This window comes from Callithrix jacchus, chromosome 22 (assembly GCF_049354715.1).
Source record: "Callithrix jacchus isolate 240 chromosome 22, calJac240_pri, whole genome shotgun sequence".
NCBI classification, from domain to species: Eukaryota; Metazoa; Chordata; class Mammalia; order Primates; family Cebidae; genus Callithrix; species Callithrix jacchus.
The window spans coordinates 16,902,085-16,919,707 of record NC_133523.1 but is presented as its reverse complement, the minus strand read 5'-3'; the positions used below and the strand labels follow the sequence as shown (position 1 = coordinate 16,919,707).

General features: G+C 54.6%; 2 protein-coding genes and 1 pseudogene across 3 annotated transcripts; 2 read left to right on the top strand and 1 right to left on the bottom strand.

The window, feature by feature from the left end:
- The first annotated feature begins 4,804 nt into the window (after positions 1 to 4,804).
- On the top strand, positions 4,805 to 11,760 carry RAB3A (RAB3A, member RAS oncogene family). Of its 2 annotated transcripts, none has more exons than XM_002761902.7 (5): positions 4,805 to 4,946; positions 6,090 to 6,317; positions 8,303 to 8,421; positions 9,756 to 9,880; positions 10,907 to 11,760. In XM_002761902.7, exons 2-5 carry the CDS (start codon positions 6,090 to 6,092, stop codon positions 11,095 to 11,097), a joined length of 663 nt encoding a protein of 220 aa, XP_002761948.1. In that variant the 5' UTR covers positions 4,805 to 4,946; the 3' UTR covers positions 11,098 to 11,760. The 2 variants fall into 2 exon arrangements, with proteins under 2 accessions (XP_002761948.1, XP_035140564.1); XM_035284673.3 differs by having other exon boundaries at positions 4,805 to 5,023.
- Positions 11,761 to 11,794: 34 nt separating this feature from the next.
- On the bottom strand, positions 11,795 to 14,487 carry MPV17L2 (MPV17 mitochondrial inner membrane protein like 2). The gene is made up of 5 exons (XM_002761888.6): positions 14,208 to 14,487; positions 13,665 to 13,835; positions 12,874 to 12,950; positions 12,657 to 12,785; positions 11,795 to 12,523 (listed from the first exon to the last, which is right to left on the bottom strand). Exons 1-5 carry the CDS (start codon positions 14,392 to 14,394, stop codon positions 12,467 to 12,469), a joined length of 621 nt encoding a protein of 206 aa, XP_002761934.3. The 5' UTR covers positions 14,395 to 14,487; the 3' UTR covers positions 11,795 to 12,466.
- Positions 14,488 to 17,091: 2,604 nt separating this feature from the next.
- On the top strand, positions 17,092 to 17,623 carry LOC128930505 (large ribosomal subunit protein eL32 pseudogene; annotated as a pseudogene).

The window sequence follows — 17,623 nt, the reverse complement described above, 5'->3', positions numbered from 1 at the left end:
CTCCTGAGTAGCTGGGATTACAGGCACGCGCCACCATTCCCAGCTAATTTTTGTATTTTTAGTACAGACGGGGTTTCACCTCGTTGACCAGGATGGTCTCGATCTCTTGACCTCGTGATCCACCTGCCTCGGCCTCCCAAAGTGCTGGGATTACAGGCGTGAGCCACCGCGCCCAGCCCCCCTTCCAGACTTTTAAACGGCAGAGATTTCGGTTTTTTTTTTGTTGTTGTTATTGTTTCAAGATCCCCGCCTCCAGTCCTCTCACAAAGTAATACATGTTAGCTGTAGAAAATTTGGAAAAAACCGAAAATGTATAAAGAAGGAAATAAAATTCTGTTATAACCACCCATAGATTATCCACCTGCAGTATTTTGACTTATTTTCCTTTGGTTTTTTTTTTCTCCATCCATTATAAGATATTCGTATTCTTTTCTTTTCTCTCTTCTTCTTTTTCTTTTTATTTATTTATTTTTTTTTTGAGACGGAGTTTTCCCTCTTGTTACCCAGGCTGGAGTGCAATGGCGGGATCTTGGCTCACTGCAACCTCCGCCTCCTGGGTTCAGGCAATTCTCCCGCCTCAGCCTCCTGAATAGCTGGGATTACAGGCACGCACCACCATGCCTAGCTAATTTTTTGTATTTTTAGTAGAGACGGGGTTTCACCATGTTGACCAGGATGGTCTCGATCTCTTGACCTCGTGATCCACCCGCCTCGGCCTCCCAAAGTGCTGGGATTACAGGCTTGAGCCCCGCGCCCGGCCTCTTCTTTTCTTTTTTTTTTTGAGACGGAGTCTTGCTTTGTTGCCCAGGCTGGAGTGCAATGGTGCAATCTTGGCTCACTGTAACCTCCACCTCCCGGGTTAAAGAGATTCTCCTGCCTCAGCCTCCCGAGTAGCTGTGATTACAGGTGCCTGCCACCATGCCCGGCTAATTTTTGTGTTTTTAGGAGAGTTGGGGTTTTGCCGTGTTGGTAATGCCAGTCTCGAAATCCTGACCTTGTGATCCATCCACCTCGGCCTCCCAAAGTGCTGGGATTACAGGTGTGAGCCTCCACACCTGGTCTCTTTTCTTTCCTTTTCTTTTTTCTTTCTTTTTTTGTCAGAGTCTCACTCTGTTGCCGAGGCTGGAGTGCAGTGGTGTGATCTCAGCTCACTGCAACCTCCTCCTCCCTGGTTCAAGTGATTCTTCTGCCTCAGCCTCCCGAGTAGCTGGGACTTCAGGTGTGTACCACCACATACCGCTAGGATTTCACCATGTTGCCTAGGCTGGTCACGAATTCCTGGCCTCAAGTGATCCACCCGCCTCGGCCTCCCAAAGTGCTGGGATTACAGGCATGAGCCACTGCACCCAGCCCTAGAATATTCATATTTTTTATAAATGAATATTCGTATGTTCCCCTTCAATTTCAGCCACAGGCTTTTGCCCCTCTCCCCTCACTGACTGCACCTGCTCTGGCCACACTGCAAGCCTGGTCCTACCACAGGCCTTCAGACAAGCCGTGCCCCCTACCTGGAATGCTTCTCTCTCAGCCCCCAGCCTCGCTCGTGGGGTTTTAAGTTAGTGTCTTCTTCCCTGAGAAGTCATCCCTGGGCCCCTATCTGGGATACTTTTTTTTTTTTTTTTGAGATGGAGTTTCCCTCTTGTTGCCCAGGCTGGAGTGCAATGGTACAATCTCTGCTCACCACAACCTCCGCCTCCCAGGTTCAAGCGATTCTCCTGCCTCAGCCTTCCGAGTAGCTGGGATTACAGGCATAAACCACCACGCCCAGCTAATTTTATATTTTTAGTAGACACACGATTTCTTCATGTTGGTCAGGCTGGTCTCGAACTCCCGACCTCAGGTGGTCTGCCTGCCTCAGCCTCCCAAAGTGTTGGGATTACAGGCGTGAGCCACCACCCATGCCTGACCTTTGTGTGTGTGTGTGTGCATGTGTGTGACAGTGTTTCCCTCTGTCACCCAGGCTGGAGATCAGTGGAGGCACAATCTCATCACACTGCAGCCTCCGCCTCTCTGGTTCTTTTGATTCTTATGCCTGAGCCTCCCCAGCAGCCTCCCTGGGCAGGCACCACCACACCTGGCTAATTTTTGTATTTTTAGTAGAGATGGGGTTTCGCCATGTTGGCCAGGCTGGTCTTGAACTCCTGACCTGAAGATCAAGGAGTGATCCTCCTGCCTCAGCCTCCCAAAGTGCTGGGATTACAGGTGTGAGCCCCTGCACCTGGCCAAATTTTTACTTTTATTTGTGTGGTGCAGAAGATCGGGTGTGGCCTCAGGGAGGGCTCTGGACTTTCCTGTGGGTGGGGCCAGCAAGGAAGCACAGCCCCTTCTTCTCCCACGGCTCTGTCTCCCGGCCACACAGAAAATGCCCCAAGCCCACAGCCCCTCCCCTAGCTCATCCATTTCTAATTCCAGAGCCCAATGCTGCTCTGGACAATCAAGGGCTTGCATTCTTCTTTAATTTAAATTAAGTATTTTTTTCTGTTATTTTTTTTTTTTTTGAGACGTAGTCTTGCTCTGGTGACATGGCGCGATCTTGGCTCACTGCAACCTCCACCTCCTGGGTTCAAGCGATTCTCCTTAGCCTCCCGCGTAGCTGGCATTACAGGCGACTGCCACCATGTCCGGCTAATTTTTGTATTTTTAGTAGAAACGGGGTTTCACCATGTTGGCCAGGCTGGTCTCGAACTCCTAACCTCAGGTGATCCAACCGCCTTGGCCTCCCAAAGTGCTGGAATTACAGGCGTGAGCCACGGCGCCCGGCCAAGTAATTAGTTTTGAGACAGGGTCTCACTCTGATGTCCAGGCTGGAGTGCAGTGGCGCCATACGGTTTCCTACAGCCTCGACCTCCTGGGCTCAAGTGATCCTCCTGCCTCAGGCTGGGGAGTCGCTGGAACCACAGGCACGCACCACCACACCCAGCTTTTAAATTTTTTTGTAGAGATGGGGCCTCCCTATGTTACCCAGGCTGGTCTCCAATTCCTGGGCTCAGGCGATCCTCCCGCTTTGGTCCCCCAAAATGGTGGGAGTACAGGCGTTAGCCGCCGTACGCGGCTATTTTTACTTTAAAATACTAAGTCAGTGACAGAAGCTTCTGCACGTTCTCGTGGCTGACTTTTCCCTTCCTGGGGAAAAAAAAGGCAGGAGGTATTTCTGAGAGCGCCACCCATGTAGGAAGCGTGCCTTTGGGCGATCAGGGAGCTGAGCAGCCTAAAACCTCCTCCCCTCCAAGGGGGCCGCAAGCCGGGCCTGGACCCTCTCCCCTGAAGCCCCCCACAGAGAGCGAACTGGACTGCCGGTGTCCGCGTGGGCGCGAGGGCGGGGAGAATGGGAGGTGGATTTCTTTTTGTTTTATTTTTTGTTTTTCGGAACGTTCCCAATTTCTCCGCAGTGGATTCGTGATACTTTTATAGTCCTAGTGGTGGAGGTGGGGGGTGGGGAAGGGAGCAAATATGTTACCCTAAAAAGAAAACAAAAATTTCCCAAATGCAAATGGAGAGGGGACGGGGCGGGCGGGGGGGGCGTCCCAGTACTTCCAGGGTGCTGGGGGCGGGCTGGGGACAGGGTTGGCGGCGGCTGGGCCTCGAGGCGCTAAGTTATTCTGGTCTCTCGGCGCCTCCGCAGCTGGCGAGCTTTTTATAAACAGGAACGAGTTTCCCCCCCCACCCCAACTCCAGCCCCGCCTACTGTGCGGGGGGAGGGGGAGGATCTAGGGGATCAGGACTCTTCTGGCGACCACACACGCCTGGAGGGTTTGAAAACTGGAGTAGGGGGCGCAGGAGCCCCGGAACGGGGGCTGGGTTTGGGGCTCCTCTCCCCTCCCCACATTCTGAGTTTTTTCCCTGAAGATTTGGAGGAATACACGGTGGAGCATCTTAGCTCCCCAAAGGCCCCATTCTCTCAGGTTTCCTTTCCCAGAATGGAGGGCGGGGCTCTTTCAGCCCCCGGGTCTTTGGACCTGAGCATTGAAGGGCTGGAGGGTTCCCGGAGCATTTACCGCAGGCTTCAAGGGGTTTTCTGCACAGGTCGCTGCTCCTTCCCTACTAAACCTTTTCTTTGAATTTTCCTCTTGATGACGGGGCGCAAGGAGGGGAGGGGGTTCCCAGAGAGTCCACCCGCTCCTTCCTCCTTTTCTGGGAATGGTGGAGAGGAGTGGCTCTCTCGACCTCTATTTCTTCTTTCTATTTTTTAAACCTCAGAAAAGGGGGAGGGGTGGAGTCTTCACTAGCCCCGCCCTCTTTGGGGGTCTCACGCCTCGGGAATGGGACAGGGGCCCCTCTTGATCCCTGGTTATTCTTGTGTATTTATTTTGAACCCCATATATGTGAGGGCGTAAAACATCTCTTGGGCCTCGGTTGTTCTTTTCTGCAATTGGGAGTCGGGGGCATTTAACAGAGGTCACAGCACCTTGGACTAGACTATGGCCTCGAGTCCCCTACCTGGGGTGGGCGCGGGCAGGGAAGGGAACCGCCCCTCGAAGACCCGGGCTCAGCCAAGGCCTCAGCCTCTCGGCCCTTCAATCGCCCAGAAGCCACCATTGGACAGGAGGGGGGAGTATGTAATCGCTGATTGGCTAGTCGGCCCGTCGCTCGAGGGCTTAAGCCTCCCCGAGGCGGAGTCGGCCCCCGCCCCGCTCCCACCCCTAGTGAATACACACGCTAGGCCCGCCCCACTTGCGCGTCAATCTTCGCAGGAGCCCCGCCCCATCTGGCTCTGCGTGCGTCAATGGGCCACATCTCAGCGCGCGGCTCCGCCTCCGGATAGCGTCACGAATTTAACTGCATGTGAGGCCCCGCCCCTCCCTTTGCAGGACGTCACTGAGGACTGCAGGGGCCTGAGCCGCTGCCGCCGCCGCGCAGCCCCACATCAACGCACAGGGGGCCCCGTCACTGCCACCGTCAGAAAAGTCTCCGCCGCTAGGGTCGCCGTTGCATCGGTGCAGTGCAAGGTGAGCTCCTGGGCGGCCGAGTGTGCTTCGGCTCTGAGCACCTGCATAACCTTCATTTGACTGACGGGCTGGTGGAGGTGCGGGACGAGGTTGGCCGGGGTTGAATGGGGGGAAGGATGCCGCGGTCGCGAGGCTGAGAGTGGGTAGGGCCCCGGCGCCCCGCTCCTGCCTGATCCTCACCACTACCCCCCAACCCCCCGCTCTGCGGCGGAGGGGGAGGGGAGGCAAGCGCCTTGCGAGAAGCTGTGCGCGCGGGAGGCTCTTGCGTGCGCGTGCGCGTGGTGTGCACACGCGTGTGCGCGCCCGCCTGTGTCAGCGGGTTTGTGTGTACCCTTGCGTGTGCACCTGGATATGCTCGTATGCCCCCACGGGCCTAAGTGTGTGCATGTTGCACGCGTGTGGAGAAAGATGTGTGAACCGCCTGTGCATGAGTGTCTCTGCTTACAAGCACGGGGATCCGTGTCCCTGTGGGTGATGTGCACACGCCTGCATGTGTGGAGGGGCCTGTGCGCACGGGTGGTTTGCACATTTCTATAGGCGAATCGGTGTGCAAGCAGGTGACTGTGTCTTTGTCCTGTGCACCCCAGTGCGTTTACACACTCCTGTATGTACGGATGAGCGTGTTTGAGGCTGCGTGCACGTGAGCGTGTGCATGCCTCGCCTGTATCATATAATGCAGCAGCCTTGGCCGGAGCTCTCTGGCCTGGAGGTTTGGGAGAGAGGTGGCTGCCGATGCGCGTCCTCCAGGGTCCATGCGCGCGTGTGCACGTGCGGCTGCGAGGCCGCGTTCTGAGACCATGAAAGATTGATAGGGGGCGGGGCCAGCCGCAGTCACCCCTTCTGGGCTCAGCCCTGGGTTTAGGGTTACAGCCCCACCTGGAGCACAGGACTCTTGGAAGGCTGGGGTGTTCCCAGTGGGTTCCGCGACCCTCTGAGCCCCTCTTCTGAAACGTTCAGGATTTCAAGGTCACAGGCTGCCCTCTGCTGGGGGCACCACCAATGAATACTGGGGCTCCTGATGGGATAAGTGTGGTCTCCATACACTGGCCCCTTTCTGGAGCTCTCCCCATCCTCTGCCTGGGCTTGGACACATGAGGATGGAGGGTGCCCCCCTCACGGCTCCGCTATACCTGGTATCCCCAGATGGCATCCGCCACAGACTCGCGCTATGGGCAGAAGGAGTCCTCGGATCAGAACTTCGACTACATGTTCAAGATTCTCATCATAGGCAACAGCAGCGTGGGCAAGACATCCTTCCTCTTCCGCTACGCCGACGACTCGTTCACCCCTGCCTTCGTCAGCACCGTGGGCATCGACTTCAAGGTCAAAACCATCTATCGAAATGACAAGAGGATCAAGCTGCAGATCTGGGTGGGTCCCAGCTGGAGGGCTCTCTCGGGCTCCCGTCTTTGGAAAAGCAGCCCCAACCTCATGTGTCTCTTTCCTGGCTGCACTCACTCACTTACACACTGGGCATTTAGCAAGTCCGTGCTGTGTACCAGGGGCAGAAACAGATGGCACCTGTGTTCTCCCATAAGTGCCTAATCCTGGGGCCTCAGTTTCCCTGTCTTCAAGTACTTCCATGTGTGCGGTTTCAGCTGGATCTTGGTCCCCATTCTCTTTTTTTATTCATTTGAGATGGAGTCTCACTCTGCCTCACGAGCTGGGGTGCAGTGGCGTGATCTCGGCTCACTGCAACCTCTGCCGCCCGGGTTCAAGGGTTCTCCTGCCTCAGCCTCCCAAGTAGCTGGGATTACAGGTGCCTGCCACTGTGCCCGGCTAATTTTTGTAGTTTTTAATAGAGATGGGATTTCACCATCTTGGCCAGGCTGGTCTTGAACTCCTGACCTCATGATCCACCTGCCTGGGCCTCCCAAAGTGCTGGGATTACAGGCGTGAGCCACCGAGCCCAGGCAACTTCATCACCATTCTGTTTGTTTTTTGAGACAGGGTGATCTTGCTCTGTCATCCAGGCTGGATTGCTGTCGCATGATCATGGCTCTCCGCAGCCTCTACTTTCTGGGCTCAAGCCATTCTTCCACCTAAGCCTCCCAAGTAGCTGGAATTCCAGGCGTGCACCACCACGCCTGCGAAGTTTTTTCCTTTTATAAGAGACAGGGTATGGCTATGTCTGCCCAGGCTGGTCTTGAACTCCTGGGCTCAAGTGATCCTCCCATCTCAGCTTCTCAGAGTGCTGGGGTTACAGGCATGAGCCATCCCACTTGGCCTTCTTAGTTTTAAGAGACAGAGCCTCACTCTGTTGCCCAGGCTGGATTTGAACTGGGCTCAAGTGATCCTCCTGCCTCAGCTTCCCAAGTAGCTGGGAGAACAGGCGCGTGCCACTGAGTCCGGCTTCCTTTAGTTTTTAAACCTACAGTTCTATTCTCTCCATCTTTGGAAAAGATGGCTTGATTTTTCTTCTTGGTCCTTGTCACCCTCCAATATAGGATACATTTACCTGTTATTTTCTGTTTCTCACACTGGGGTGTCACTTAGCAAGGCAGGGAGTTCTGCCCATTTGTTAACAACTGTGTCCCCAGTGTCTAGTTCAGGGTGTGGCAAAGATCAGCGTCCAGTCCATGTTTGTTTATTATTTTTCGAGACAAGAGTCTCACTCTGTCACCCAGGCTGGAGTGTAATGGTGTGCTCCTGACTCACCGCAACCTCCGCCTCCCGGGTTCAAGTGATTCTCCTGCCTCAGCCTCCTGAGTAGCTGGGATTACAGATGTGCACCACCACGCCCGGCAGGGTTTCACCATGTTGGTCAGACTGGTCTCAAACCCGTGACTTCATGATCCGCCCATCTCAGCCTCCCAAAGTGCTGGGATTACATGCATGAGCCACCACACCTGGCCCCATTTGTTTTTTGAGGCAGGGTTTCACTCTGTTGCCCAGGCTGAACTGCAATGGTGCGATCTCACCTCACTGCAACCTCTGCCTCCCGGGCTCAAGCGACCCTCTTACCTGAGCGTCCTGAGTATTGGGACTACAGCTGTGAGCCACCATGCCGCATTCATTTTTATATTTTTTTGTAGAGAAGGGGTCTCGCTATGTTGCCCAGGCTGATCTGGAACTCCTGGGTTCAAGCCATCTGCCCATCTCAGCTTCCCATAGTACTGGGATTACAGGTGTGAGCCACAGCACCCTGCACAGGACATGTTTGTTGAATGACTCTGTGGGATGATGGAGCACTCATACACTCTGAGCACTATGACCGAGCCTGCTCTTCCTGACACTGTGCTCCTGAGCAAGCTCCTACTTCTCCCAGGGGGCTGAACTGGGTGATATCAGAGCTCATTTCCTCTCTGAGGGCCTGATGTGTGGGTCCTCTCTGATCTCTATCTCTTCCTCTCTAGGACACAGCAGGGCAAGAGCGATACCGGACCATTACCACTGCCTACTACCGGGGCGCGATGGGCTTCATCCTCATGTATGACATCACCAACGAAGAGTCCTTCAATGCTGTGCAGGACTGGTGAGTACACCCCACTCACTGTTTTTTTTTTTTTTGAGAGAGGGTCTTACTCTGTCGCCCAGACTGCAGTCCAGGCTCACTGCAGCCTCGACCTCCTGGGCTCAAGTAATCCTCCTGCCACAGCCTTCCAAGTAGCTGGGACTACAGGCGCACACCACCACACCTGGCTAAGTTTTTCTATATTTAGTTGAGATGGGGTTTTGTTATTTTGCCGAGGCTGGTCTTGAACTCCTTGGCTCAAGTGATCTGCCCGCCTCAGCCTCCCAAAGTGCTGGGATTACAGGCGTGAGCCACTGCTCCTGGCCTTCCACACTCATTCTGGGACCATTGTCTCTGAGACAAAGTTGCTCCCAAAAAAGAAATAGGCCAGGTGTGGTGGCTCATGCTTGTAATCCCAGCGCTTTGGGAGGCTGAGGGGGGCGGATCACAAAGTCACGGGTTCGAGAGCAGCCTGGTCAACATAGTGAAATCCTGTCTCTCCTAAAAGTACAAACAAATAGCTGGGCGTGGTGGTGGGTACCTGCCATTCCCAGCTACTTGGGAGGCTGAGGCAGGAGAAGTGCTTAAAGCCTGGGAGGCAGAGGTTACAGTGAGCAGAGATTGCGCCACTGCACTGCAGCCTAGGCCACAGTGCGAGACTCCGTCTCTAAAAAATAATTAATAAATAAATAAAAGGTAGGGATCAGGGAAGGATTTCAGCTAGAAAAGTAAAACTGTAAACATATAGAAAAAAATAGCTGCAAGTGTAGGGTGGAGACAGAGACTTTAAGGAGAGCTGGTTAGAGGTGGCAAACATTGCAATTTTCTGCTCAGAAGTAAAAACTCTTTGAAAAGAGTTCTGGGCCAGGCACAGCGGCTCACGCCTGTAATCCTAGCACTTTGGGAAGCAAAGATGGACAGATCTTGAGCTCAGGAGTTTGAGACCATCCTGGCCAACATGCTGAAACCCGCCCCTACTAAAAACACAAAAGATTACCCAGGCGTAGTGGCTCATACCTGTAGTCCCAGCTACTTGGGAAGCTGAGGCAGGAGAATCACTTGAACCTGGGAGGCAGAGGTTGCAGTGAGTGGAGATCGTGCCACTGCACTCCAGCCTGGGCAACAAGAGTGAGACTCCATCTCAAAAAACCCCAAACACACAAACAGTAACGGGTCAACTGGGGGCTGGAGTGGGGGGAACGAGGAGCACACAGGGGAAAGGATGGTGGGGAGGATGGAGGGCCGAGCTTCAGGGTCTTCCTCCCTGGGACAAGGACGCAGGCTCCACAGCAGCCCGTCAGGGTGGAGCTGGGATCCTCGACGCTCTAAGCTGTCCCCATTGCTGCCTCCTGCAGGTCCACGCAGATCAAGACCTACTCGTGGGACAATGCCCAGGTGCTGCTGGTAGGAAACAAGTGTGACATGGAGGATGAGCGGGTGGTGTCGTCAGAACGTGGCCGGCAGCTAGCTGACCACCTTGGTGAGTGCCCAGCCGGGCCAGAGACCTGCAAGGCTAGAAAAAGGATACTGAGGTCCAGAGAGGGGAGGGCATGAACCCAAGGTCTTACAGCTAAGTCAGGTAATTCATTCACATGTTCTGCAAACTTGCCTTCATCCAGGAGCCATTTGAGTTGGACCCTGAGGGCTATGTAGGAGTTCGCTGCGCAGAAAGTTAAAGGTTTATTCTGATTCTCACCGTCCAACACTTTGTTGGGTGGTGCTGGGCTTGAGAGGCAGGTAGGGGTACCTCGAGGGACCTCTGGGGTGGAGGGAGGGACCTAGGCAGGAGGAGCCCATGGTGGGAGCCAGGCTTCCTGGAGAGGCGGGCAGTGGGCTCTAGTGCTTGGAAGAAGGGTGTTTTAGGCAGAAGAAACAACTTGGGTAAACGCTTGCGGTGAGAAAGCTCCTGTGTGTTTTGGTAATAGTTTCACATGACTGGAACAGGAGGATCAGCTGGAGGAAGTGTGGCTAATTAGAGAGGGCCTCAACCATGTGCTGAGAGGCCGGGACTCTTTGGAGGGCAATAAGGAGCCACAGAGGGTGTGTGAGCAGGGGGAGGTCACGGCTGGATCTGAGAGTCAGAGGCTTCCAGGCCCAGTGCATGGGGCTGGGCATGTCTTGCCAGGTCCCTAAGGACAGTGAGACACACTTTTAGGAAGGAAGGGCAGGAAGCCAGACGCAGTAGCTCATGCCTGTAATCCCAGTACTTCAGGAGGCTGAGGTGGAGGATCACTTGAGCCCAGGAGGTCAAGACCGCAGCAAGCTATGATCACGCCACCATACTCCATCCTCAGCAACAGAGCAAGGCCCTGTCTCAAAAACAAAGAAACAAAAAAGGAAATGCAGTCGACCCAGTTCAATGTGGCTTCCCTGCAGGACTTGTCAGTACCTTCAATAAGTTGCTTGGCACAAGACTCTCCAGGTGTTCCCTTTGCTGAGAGAGGCATCTCTAGGAGTTGGCGTGGGGCATGGCCAGGGTCCTCATCCTTGCCTTCTCTGACCACAGGGTTCGAGTTCTTCGAGGCAAGCGCCAAGGACAACATTAACGTCAAGCAAACCTTTGAGCGCCTGGTGGACGTCATCTGTGAGAAGATGTCGGAGTCTTTGGACACGGCGGACCCTGCGGTCACAGGCGCCAAGCAGGGCCCGCAGCTCAGTGACCAGCAGGTGCCGCCACACCAGGACTGCGCCTGCTGAGAGCCACCCGGCCCCCTTGCCCCTCTTCCCCACCTCCCCCCACCTCCCCAGGCCTGACCCGGCCCCCACCAGCCATGGGCACAAGACCCCCACTCCCAACTTAGCCCGCCACCCTTATTTATTATTGTAGCTATTTATTTATTGAAGATGTCCCGCAGGGGCCCGGGCTCCCCTGCCCGACCCCAGCCCTGCCCATCCTGTACATATAACCCTTTCCCAGCTCAGCTGTGGTGTGTCGTGGCCTCGTGAACTTACCCCTCCTCCCCGACACCCTCCCTGCCTTTTTTAAATTCACCCCCATCCACAGTTGTTGGTTGTGAAGAGGGGGCCAGATGACACCCTAGAGCAGGCTGATCGGGCGATGGGAGGTGGCCAGGCCTGCCAGCCCCTCGGCTCTGCTGCGGTGGGCCGAGGCCGCTGTTGGGGGGTTCCCCGTGTGGACCATGGGGGTCAGAGTCTAGCCTGCCAGGCTCCTCTCCCCCAAGTTTTTTCTTTTGGTGGGGGGTATGCTGTGGGTATTCACCACCCTGGGACCCCCCTGCCCACTGGACCTGTTCTGACCTCATAAGTGTCAAATGTGCCCCCCAGTTCCTTAGGAGACATCATGAAACACTACATCCATCCAATAAAGCGAATGGACCACGTGTGTCCCTGTGAGCACCAGCCCTGCCCACCCTGGCTCTGGTCATCCATAGCCTTTGCTTTTGTTATTTTTATTTGTAACTATAAATAGAGACAGGGTCTTGCTATGTTGCCCAGGCTGGTCTCAAACCCCTGGCCTCAAGCGATGCTTCCACTTCAGCCTCCCATTTCAGGTGTGAGCCACTGCACCTGGCCAGCAGTTTCAATTACACGACAGAAAGAATTTAATGGATTGTCCACAGCTCACGACCAGGGAAGAAACCCAGAGGCTTCCCGGCCCTGCTTGAAACTTTGGGGCCAACTCCAGGCCTGAGCCTGCTCTGAGGGAACGGGCCACATTGCCCACTTAGTCGCAGGACCTGAGGGAGCTCTGGATTGGCGGCTTGGCCCAGAGCCACCTGGACGGCAGTGTTGTTGGGCTGGTGCTTGGGACTGATTGGCTGGGTGGGCCCTGTGCTGAAGATGGGACATCTTGGTCACAGGTTGCATGAGGCTCCTGCTGAGAAGGGCTAGGGGATGATCATCCATCTTCACAGGTGTGTTCTAGCTGGGCAAACAGTCCCAGAAGTGAGCTTGGAAAGGGCAGCTCAGCCCAGTGCCTGGGAGCTGGAGGGATGCTGGGACGTTGCCCTGGACCCCAACTTGCTGCAGGGACCCATTCCCCTTCTAGCAGAGCGTGTGGTCCACCAGGAGTCAGTCTTGCGTCCGGTCCCAGGGGGCAGACAGCTCAGTCCACTCGGGTGTCCAGGGCCACACAGCCTGGGGGTGTCAGAGGAACTGGGCTCTGTCCACACAAGACAAGGCATCTGGTCAGAAGCCTGGTTCATCCCTCCCGGTCCCTCCTGAGCCCTGTCCTACCCGTCCCTGTATCCCCCCTGAGCAGTCCCCTGGGTACCTGGTATGCCCACCATACTCACCCGGTACTTCAAGTAGGACAGGTATGTGTCCCAGCCCAGCGTCAGGCCATTGATGTAGGTGACTCGGAATTGGGGGGGCACGAAGAGGAAGTTCACCAACTGCGCAGCAGGCCACACGCACCAGTCAGCCTACGGGGAGAGGTGGGGTACGATGAGGGGCGGGGCCAGAGCAATGAGGGGGCGGGGCCAGACACGTCCAAGGGGCGGGTGCTCCCACCTTGTAGAATTCCCAGAACTTGTCCCGCAGCTCCTGGAAGCTCTCAGCCAGTGTCTGGCCCTCCAGGCAGCCAAGGCCTGGGAAGGAAACCAAGAAATGGGAATGTTAGAGGCCAGGAAATACTGTTGAGATGACAAGCCGGACTCACGATGGCGGGGGTGGCGTTGGACCCCTGAGAGTCCCCACCCCAGACAGAGAGACAGGGACTTTCAGATGGAATAGACAGAGAATCAAGTGGCTGGTGTAGGGACAAAATAGAGCAAGTCAGTCCCAGTGAGAGAGACGTTATAAACATGCAAACACGTGCCCCAAAGGAGACGCACCCTGAAGATGAGGCATGTTTATTACTTTTCCATCACAGACCAGGAAGCTGGGCTGGGAGGTGGAGAATGAGCGACTCCTCTATAAATACCACTGTCTTTATCGAGCCTAGGGCTGGGACGGTTGCACCCTGGGAAGTCCAGCCTCAATTCCTCTTCCTTCAGGCATCAGGCCTTTGCCTTAGCTGTTCTCTCTGCCCGCCGCTTCCCTCTTCACGTCGCAACTGAGTGTGCCCTCTTTTGGGAAATGCTCTCAACCTCCCGCCCAGGGCGGCCCCATCAGATACTGTCCTGGTCCCTCCTACACTCGCAGCGTTCACATCGGCCGGGTCTGTCCTGTCCCCACTGTGACATGGCTCCTAGTCCAGGGCCACCCAAACTCGGAGCACATCGGAAAGGCACCTCTGCAACTTTCTTAACACAAAGCTGGCTCCACCCCTCCCGAAAGCCGAGGTTTAGGAGGCTCCTTACCCAAGAAGTACCAGACGCCCAGCACGGGAGAGGCTACCAGTTGATCCACGAGGACCTTCTTGAGGACATTTGGGAAGCCTCGGAGGCCAGACGCAGGGAATAGGCGGTCCAGCGACAAGTACCAGTAGTGCAGGAAGGGACCCATGCTGCAGCCCACCGCAAACATGCTTGCTATAAGAGTGTAAGTCAGAGGGCTGGGCCGGGCCGAGAAATTCCCCAGTCCATTCCCTCCCTCCCTGGCTAAGCCCAGTGCAAGGCTCTATCCCGAGCCTCAGCCTCACCGGGAAAACGGGAAGAGCCCACCCGTGCATTCTCCACTACAAGCCCCACCAGCAGGCGCGGCTCCAGAGGCTCCTAGGTAGCGGGCAGAGACCCCCGGGGGTTGGGAGGTGATGGAGTCCCAGGGCTGCGGGAAGACAGAGACCCGGGGAGAGGCGCGGTAAGGGCGAGGGTCCTGCGGGGGACTGAGGTCACGGCCCGCAGGTCTGGTGTCGGGATCAAAGGTTGCCCGGGGTGAAGGACTAAGCAGTGCGGTGTCCTCACCGGAGCGCCGCGGGTCGAAAACCTGGCCCGGCCGGGAGCGGATCTCCCAGGACTGGCGCACGCCGTCCCCGGCCGCCATAAGGGCGCCGCAGCCCAGCGTGTTGGTGACGAGCAGAGCGCGCCCCTGGAACAGAAGCTGCCCCGCGGACAACAGGCGGTGCAGCCGGCGCCAGCTGTCCCGCGCCATCGTCCCCGGAAGTCCAGGAACCGGCGTGCCGCTCCGTTCCCGCTGCGCTGACCAGTTGCGAGACACCGTCGATCCCAAATTCCCCGCCCCTCTGGCGTCACGGCCCATCGCATAAGGATCTGCGGTCGGCAGGCCCGCCCCGCGCCGCGCCGCGTAGACCAATCGCAGGCAGCCTCAGGGAGCCACATTGCCCGCCCCGAAGAGTATTGGCCAATAAAAGGCAGGCGTTCTATCCCAAGGTTGATCTCCGAACGAAGCTGTACACGCCCTCCAGAGCCTCACGGACCAATCGGAAAAAGAATTGCGTTATGTCACGCATGCCTATTGGTAACTTTGTACTCTTGTTGCCTCGCCCCTTTCTGTGCCAGGCTATGGGAAACCGACGCAGCCCCGTTTACGGACACGCCCAAGACGGCACTGGCCAATCGCAGACCGGCGTCACGCTGGCAAATCAGTGACTGTTGTCCCGCCTCCTGCGTTGGGGTTGATCAATCTTAGGCAGTTACAGCGCCTTCTGGCCTGGTTGCCCTCCGGATTTCCAGATTTTCCTGGACTTAACCAGAAGGGATGCGATCTGTGGCCACGACAGCTACCGAGGTGGACTCCAATCCTGCAAAAAAGATTCATGGAACTTGGGGTGGGGTACAGTTCTGCTGCGGCCCAGCCCAATTGGAGCCCCCTCCCCACGATAACCTTGGGCCTGACCTTAACTGGTCCTCTTACCTCAGTTTCCGAATAATGACGGTAATTGAAGTGTTAGTCACGGTTGTAGGCATACGATGCGCTTTAACTCCTTCCAATCAAATTTGTGCTCTTGCAGAAAAAATTATATCCTAATTTTACCGTTCCCGAAGGGAAAAAATATTTTTTCTTTATTTTTTAAGGATGGGGTTTCACCATATTGGCCAGGGTGGTCTCGATCCTCTGACCTTGTGATCCACCTGCCTCGGCCTTCCAAAGTGGGATTACAGGCGTGAGCCACCGTACCAGTCTAAACCTTTTATTTGATGAACTTTTTTTTTTTGAGACAGTCTTGCTCTGTCGCCCAGGCTACAGTGCAGTGGTGCAATCTCGGCTCGCTGCAACCTCTGCCTCCTGGGTTCAAGTGATTCTCCTGCCTCAGCCTCCGGAGTAGCTGATTACAGGCATGTGCCACCATGCCTGACTAATTTTGTATTTTTAGTAGAGACAGGGTTTCTCCATGTTGGTCAGGCTGATCTTGAACTCCTGATCTCAGGTGAACTGCCCACCTCAGCCTCCCAAAGTGCTGGGATTACAGGTGTGAACCCTGAGCTGGGCCCACCATTTTTTTTTTTAAACTATTGAGTTTTGTATTATCACACCTGTCTCATAGCCATATATATATATATATATATATATATATTTTTTTTTTTTTTTTTTTTTTTTTTTTTTTTTTTTTTGAGAGGGAGTCAGTCTTGCTCTGTCGCCCAGGCTGGAGTGCAATGGCGTTATCTCGGCTCACTGCATCCTCCACCTCGTGGATTCAAGCAATTGTACTGCCTCAGCCTCCTGAGTAGCTGGCATTACAGGCACGTGTCACCATGCCCAGCTAATTTTTTGTATTTTTATAGAGACGGGGTTTCATCACATTGGTCAGGTTGGTTTCTAATTCCTGATCCACCCGCGTCGGCCTCCCACAGTGCTGGGATTACAGGCGTGACCCACCGCGCCCGGCCTCATAGCTGTAATTTTTAAATGAAAGCTGTAAGAGCTGTGATTGCACCTGTCTATATTTATATATTTATTTTATAGGTATGTTACTTTCTCCCTCTTGATGGAATTCCTAAAGATCAACTTGTAAAGGAGCTCTATTTCATTGGCTTTAGAAAACCACATGCACTTATGTAAATTAAGACTAGTCAAACAGGCTTCTGTTATCTTTAGATGTGGAAGATGGTAAACGTGTAAAGTATAAAACTATAAATTAAATGTAAGAACACCACATGCAATAAAAGTGAATTGCTTGGCTGGGCGGTGCTCGGCTCTGTCATCCCAGCACTTTGGAAGGTTGATTGGAGGTGGATCATTTGAGGCTAGGAGTTCAAGAACAGCCTGGGGAGCCAGGCAGGCAGATCATGAGGTCAGGAGTTCGAGACCATCCTGGCCAACATGGTGAAACCCCGTCTTTACTAAAAATACAAAAATTAGCCAGGCATGGTGGCAGGTGCCTGTAATCCCAGCTACTCAGGAGGCTGAGTCAGGAGAATCACTTGAACCCAGGAGGCAGAGGTTGCAGTGAGCCGAGATCGTGCCACTGTACTGTATCCTAGGTGGCAGAGCAAGACTCTGTCTCAAAAAACAAACAAACAAACACACACACACACACGGTAATTTACCATCCATGGTGCCTCGCACCTGTAGTCCTAGCTACTCGGGAGGCTGAGCAGGGAGGATCACCTGAGCCCTGGAGACAGAGGTTGCAGTGAGCCGTGATCACACCACTGCACTTCAGCCTGGGTGACAGAACAAGACCCTGTCTCAAAAAATAAATAAAAATTTTTTACAAAGTGAACTGAGGGTGGGCGTGTGGCTCATGCCTGTAATCCCAGCACTCTGGGAGGCTGAAGCAGGTGGATTGCTTGAGTCCAGGGTTTGAGACCAGGCTGGGTAACAGTGAAACCCTGTCTATACTAAATATATTTAAAAAATTAGGATAGCAGCGATCTCCTCCTCGGCATCATGGCCGCCCTTAGACCCCTTGTGAAACCCAAGATCGTCAAAAAGAGAACCAAGAAGTTCATCCGGCACCAGTCAGACCGATATGTCAAAATCAAGTGTAACTGGCGGAAACCTAGAGGTATTGACAACAGGGTTCGTAGAAGGTTCAAGGGCGAGATCTTAATCCCTAACTTTGGTTATGGGAGCAATAAGAAAACAAAGCACATGCTGCCCAGTGGCTTCCGGAAGTTCCTGGTCCACAACGTCAAGGAGCTGGAAGTGCTGCTGATGTGCAACAAACCTTACTGTGCTGAGATCGCTCACAATGTTTCCTCCAAGAACTGCAAAGCCATCGTGGAAAGAGCTGCCCAGCTGGCCATCAGAGCCACCAACCCCAATGCCAGGCTGCGCGGCGAAGAAAATGAGTAGACAGCTTATGTGCACGTTTTGTGTTCAAATAAAACTGGCCTCTTCCTTAATTAAAAAAAAAAAAAAAAATTAGCTGAGCATTGTGGCCCGCGCCTGTAGTTCCACCTACTCGGGAGGCTGA